Source organism: Pundamilia nyererei, unplaced genomic scaffold (genome assembly GCF_000239375.1).
Source record: "Pundamilia nyererei isolate P.nyererei 1_Seehausen unplaced genomic scaffold, PunNye1.0 scaffold00017, whole genome shotgun sequence".
In the NCBI taxonomy this organism is placed as follows: Eukaryota; Metazoa; Chordata; class Actinopteri; order Cichliformes; family Cichlidae; genus Pundamilia; species Pundamilia nyererei.
The window spans coordinates 5,557,367-5,562,915 of record NW_005187418.1 but is presented as its reverse complement, the minus strand read 5'-3'; the positions used below and the strand labels follow the sequence as shown (position 1 = coordinate 5,562,915).

General features: G+C 35.4%; 1 protein-coding gene across 1 annotated transcript in view; it reads left to right on the top strand.

Annotated features, from left to right (window-relative positions):
• The first annotated feature begins 2,460 nt into the window (after positions 1–2,460).
• LOC102202540 (5-hydroxytryptamine receptor 3A-like) overlaps positions 2,461–5,549 on the top strand; it is a 10,742-nt gene continuing 7,653 nt past the window's right edge. Inside the window, exons 1-4 of the mRNA XM_013908955.1 lie at positions 2,461–2,515; positions 3,293–3,456; positions 4,107–4,151; positions 4,308–4,417. Of these exons, the coding sequence (XP_013764409.1) occupies positions 3,379–3,456; positions 4,107–4,151; positions 4,308–4,417 (233 nt within the window). The 5' untranslated portion in view covers positions 2,461–2,515; positions 3,293–3,378. The remainder of the gene's footprint in view (positions 2,516–3,292; positions 3,457–4,106; positions 4,152–4,307; positions 4,418–5,549) is intronic.

The following is a 5,549-nucleotide window of genomic DNA, read 5'->3' as shown; positions in this document are numbered from 1 at the left end:
GTGGGTCTTGAGCCACTGATGGTTGGGTGTAGCTAACATTGGGATAGGGAAGGCAGTCTTAAATTTCACCATGTAGTGTGAGTCATCATCAGAGACCTCCATGGTGTCATGCAGGTGGCAGAAAGCAGGTAAAAACACTCCACATGAGACACATGTCTCACCTCCAAGAAGTTCAGTCACTAACCTGTAGCAGACAGTTCAAGAAAGTAATTATTAATCTACACAATAACTGCCACCTATAGAGCTTTTTGAAGAAAAAGTAACAGTAAGTTAAAAGTTTTAATTACCTGAATGGTTACATGAATGTCATCAGCTTTTTGCGTTTTACCAGCTGTGATGAAGTTATGACTGGCTTTTGTTTGACTAAAGCAGCAAAAACAGCCTCTTGCTGCTTTAGTAGACGAGAAACCATATCCAATTCCACTGTGTGGAAACATCCTTCATGAGTGACTGTCTGTTGCCCCAGTGTTATGTTTATGTTTGGCACAAACCTGTTGCTGGAACAGCCAAGATAATTCTACTACAATGGCAAACGCATTGGACACCAGGCACAACTCTTGCATGAGGGAGATAAACGAGACGAGTGCTGTTCCTGTTGCTCAAACCGCGGTCACTCTCAGTCAGCTCCCCCGCAGCACTGCTCTTTATTAAGGTTACATGAATATTAACAGGTTCATTAACATACAACATCTTACACAGGCATACACGTGAACAAAGAGTGCCCGTGTGTGGGTCAAGATATGACCCTGTGATTGACTCCCCAAAGCTGGTGTTAGGAGTCCAGCGGACCACCTACACAAAATGCTCTTATACTTAAACAGATACAGAGTAAGTGTCCTCCCATACCATAAATCAGAAAGGGACGGTACGACCTCTCTAGGGTGTGTGTGTGTGTGTGTGTGTGTGTGTGTGTGTGTGTATGCCAGAGTGCTCTGGAATGCACAGTCTTTGTAGACAACTAAGGATCAGACATCCTATCAATATGCAATCGATTATATATCTCTAAGCATATATGAGTATATGTTTCTAAGCATACATAACAATCCAACAATTTAAATCTGACACCCAGTCTTGCTTGCTCCTGGTGTAGTTATTTCAAGTTACTTTTCTCAAAATTTTGAGTCAACTCAAAATTTCAAGTTAGCTCTGCCAGTCAGTAATCTATGTGAATGACGTAATTTTCTTGTTAGACGGAAGGATCTGGCGCAGAGAAATGTGCACTCAAAGCCAGATTGTGAGCTACCAATGTATAGCAACAAATTGGTGCTTTCAATAGTATGTTTGCTGATAGTAACACCATGTGAGTCAGCTAATAACACAAGGATTTCATCATTTGTGAAGGTCACACTGAAAATACTCAGCAATTTGTGCATTCATGACTGGCTGTAATGCTGGTAGCTTAGCTGTAGCATTTGTAACTGAGGGCTTCAGCGTCCGGGTAAAAAGGAAATGACGCAATTCACGTATACAAAATTGAGTTAAGGATTTTTTTTTTTTTTTTTAGTGGTGGAAACGGGCTTCCATAGCATTTTTTTTTCTTTTACACCAATGTTTGTTTGTTTTTTAATTTTGCCTTCATTAACAGAATTCAGACAAGATTTTATGTATTTACTCTTTTGGAAATCTGAATTGAAGGACTTCAGTTGTTTAAACTGGTATGAGATCTTATATTTTACTAACTGAACCAGTCAAAATATTTAACAGTTGTAATATAGATTTGATCTAGTTTATCTATCTGGCTGAAGAATATTGAGTAAAACACAACTAAATCTTTCCGGATGAAACAGTTTGCAGACACTATGGCACAAAACAAACAAACAGACAGACGGACACCTAGTCAACTGTTTATTTGTATTAGCAACGCAATACTAATCAACTGGATTGGTCAAAGGAAATAGGACGCTTGGGCTGAAAAACAGGACTTTGGTTGGTATCTGCCAGCCAAAAGTAAAGCTGATCTAAATACAGCAAGGTGTAGCATGCAGAAGGAAGCCACTGTGGAGAGAAATATAGGAAGTAGAGAGCAGAAATGAGAACGGAAACAGGTGTTGCAAGAGGTCTGGATGGCATCAGCTTGTGGCTGTGTAAGGGTTGAAGTGACATCTCAAGTACAGTATAAGTCTTTCTGTGAGTTCTTTTGTTAGTGATTCCTCAGGACACTATAATATGTTATTGCTTATATATGTCCAGCGGTTGCTGTTTATTAAAATTCCCAGGTCTGTTTCCAAATCTTGAAATTTTTGGTTTGGTTGTTTGAGCCTTTCCATTTGGCCGAGTCACTTATTTATTTTAATTGTAAGCTTAAAATCCATTTAATTGTTTTTTGTTTTTTTTTAGGTTTGTTTTTCTCATCATGTGTTCTTTCAGTTCATCTATTATTATAACCAACACTTATGCACCTAATTTTGTACATATGTATAACTTCTTTTATGTTCTTTCATGTCAGGTGGATATGTCTCCAATGTAGAGCTACCAGATGCTGATAAGCAAAAAAGCAATGGGACAATTACTGGAGGTATTATTAATTTATTCTCTCAAAGCTTATTCGGTGGATTTCAGTTAAATTTGGCTTAAATAAACATGGATATGCAAAAACAGTATGTATATGACACATTTACTGTTTTTCCATTGTCATGTCTATGTCCCTGAGTTTATAAAGTGTATTTTTTTTAACAAAGGAACAAATGGTATTAACATACAAACATGTGACAAAGAAACCTGATACATTAAACCTTAGAAATGAAAGATGTTGTAGATGCTGTATCTTTTATTTTTAAGGTGTAACATAACAAAAAAAGAAAAATCATATAGTCCATACCAGGTTCTAACGTTAATTAAACAAAACATCAGATGAACAAAAGCACATGACATTACACCATATTCTGCTAACTATGAGGTCTGCCATAATGTATATCATGCCTTCCTGAGGTGATTGATCTAAAATATAAAACAATTTTATAAAGAGTACGTTACATGTATTCTACGTCCCATTTTTAATATTGACTGATAAGATAAACATTGCAGACATGGCCTCTTAGTCAACAAAAAGTCCTGTGCATATCAAAAGGTTCTAAATTGGTGCCTACTGCCACTTCTCAGGAATACAGCATTAGTGCAGATGTACATTAGCTTTGATGGATGTAAGCAGCCAGTGAGCATTTTCTTTTTTTTGTTTTGTTTTTTTTGTTTTGTTTTTTTTAATTGAAAATCAGGAATGAAAAGCACAGACATTGTCTCTTGTTATTTCCTAAAAGAAATCTCTAATGGAGAATGCATTTTGATATCATTTCAGATAACGAAGATGAAGAGGAGAAAGTCTGTAATTTTCAGGATATTGTCAATCACCTGAATCTGAAAAAAGACGAACTTAAATACACTATGAGCCGGCCCATTATAAACAACAAAAATTATACAGAAGTGTTTATTACAATAAGACTCTATGCCATCTTAGATATGGTAATTTGTTTGGGTATTCTTTTATTATTAATGACAATTAATTAATTAGTTTTCTTGCTCATGAAACATAATGTCACAGCACTCATCCACAAAAGAACAACTCATTATTATTGTTATTATTACTTACTCTGGCTTGTTTCTTGCCACGACCCGTTTTTCTGTTTGTAACTTACAGTTTCTTACATCAGTGCCGTTTCATTTTTATTTAGGTATTTTTTTTGTTTTAGTTTTTTCTGAGACATTTATTTGACACACAGTACAGAGATATAGGTTGAGTTATGACTCCATGCTAATACATGACAGGTATCACTGGATTACTTCTGCTGAAGAAATCTTGAAAAAATGTTAAGCACTACTGTCCATCACTTCCAATCAGACATGATATATGTAGTTAACTGTCTTTGGTTCATGTCTTTATATTATTATCATCATTAGTAGTAGTAGTAGTAGTAGTAGTAGTAACAATAATTATATTGCTGCATGAGGAGTTGGCTTGGAGGCAGCTTGGACTTCAGCAGAAACTGTCTATTTACCAGCAAAGGATAACTGCTGAGGCATTAGCTGATATGAGTTAACATTAGCTAACCTGCCTGTTGAGCTTGACATGTGTCTGCCTCAATAAACACTATGTTCAAATTCTTTATTTACAGAGAGAAATTGACCAGACCTTAATTACTTACATTTGGGTTGATTTGGTGAGTTTTCTCTTAAATATATCATAGGTATATATGGTTTTCTCTGTATTGTTAAAATTCTATACTATTACTATACTATTTTTTTTTCTTCAATTATTTTATTTGTTTTTCATCATCTCATCTCATCTCTTTGCCTTTTTGTACCCTTGAGTGTAGGCTTGGCTCAATGAGTACATTAAATGGAAACGAGATGATTTCTGTGGAATTGAATATATAACAATTCCTACTTCATATCTGTGGATACCAGATATAACTATTGAAGAGATGTAAGTTTGACATATGCAATATGCCCATAAACTCACTCACATATAGTCATTTTATAATCATATTTATAAATATATGCTACTGTAAAAACCATAGGGTGACAGAAAATGTTTTCCTTATTGTAATTCATGAAATAATTTACAAATTGAAGAAGGAAAAATAGCAAAGACATGGTTAGAAATAACCATTTTTACTTAAAATAACTTTATTCAAACAGAGTCAGAGGATGTGAGCAATTATCAGCTGTCTGTTGAATTTATAGGTAATTCATCTCAAGCTGTTTTGAAGCACCTTTCACAAGTTGGATTGGTTTAATAGGCAGTTCACACACTATATTGCCAAAAGTATTAATATCATCCAAATCACTGAACTCAGTTGATCCAATAACTTCCATTGCCATGTGTGTAAAAATAAATAAATAAATGAAGCAACTAAACAAGCAGACTGTTTCTAATCTGCTCTGATGAACTCGGTGAATTTCACCATGGTACCATAATAGGATGCCACTTGTTCAACAAGTCCAAATGAAACTTGCTTGCTACTAATTAATCCCCAGTCAACTGTATTATAACAAAGTAGGAACGACTGTAACTAAAATCACATAGGGAGGGGAGGTAAGCAGATGCTGAGGCACGTAGTGCGCAGATGTCACAACCTTTTATGCACATTAAATTGCTACAGACCTCCATACTTCATGTGGCCTTCAGCAAAGCTCAACAACAGAGCTTTCCAGTTGCTGCTTCCAGCTCAGCACAAACACAGGCAGCTCTCCTGTCGGGTCCCGGCATCCTTTCGAAATGGGAAAGGTATGACCAGGTGATGGAGAATAGCTGTGTGCATCAGCCTCCTCTGACACCACACCCCGAACCCACCCCTCTTTTGAACTTAAAAAAAATAAAAAAATAAATAAATTAGATATATATATATCTCCAATATGATTGTATGTATGTATGTATCTATCTATGTATGTATCTATCTATGTATGTATCTATCTATGTATGTATCTATCTATGTATGTATCTATCTATGTATGTATCTATGTATGTATCTATCTATCTATCTATCTATCTATCTATCTATCTATCTATCTATCTATCTATCTATCTATCTATCTATCTATCTATCTATCAATGT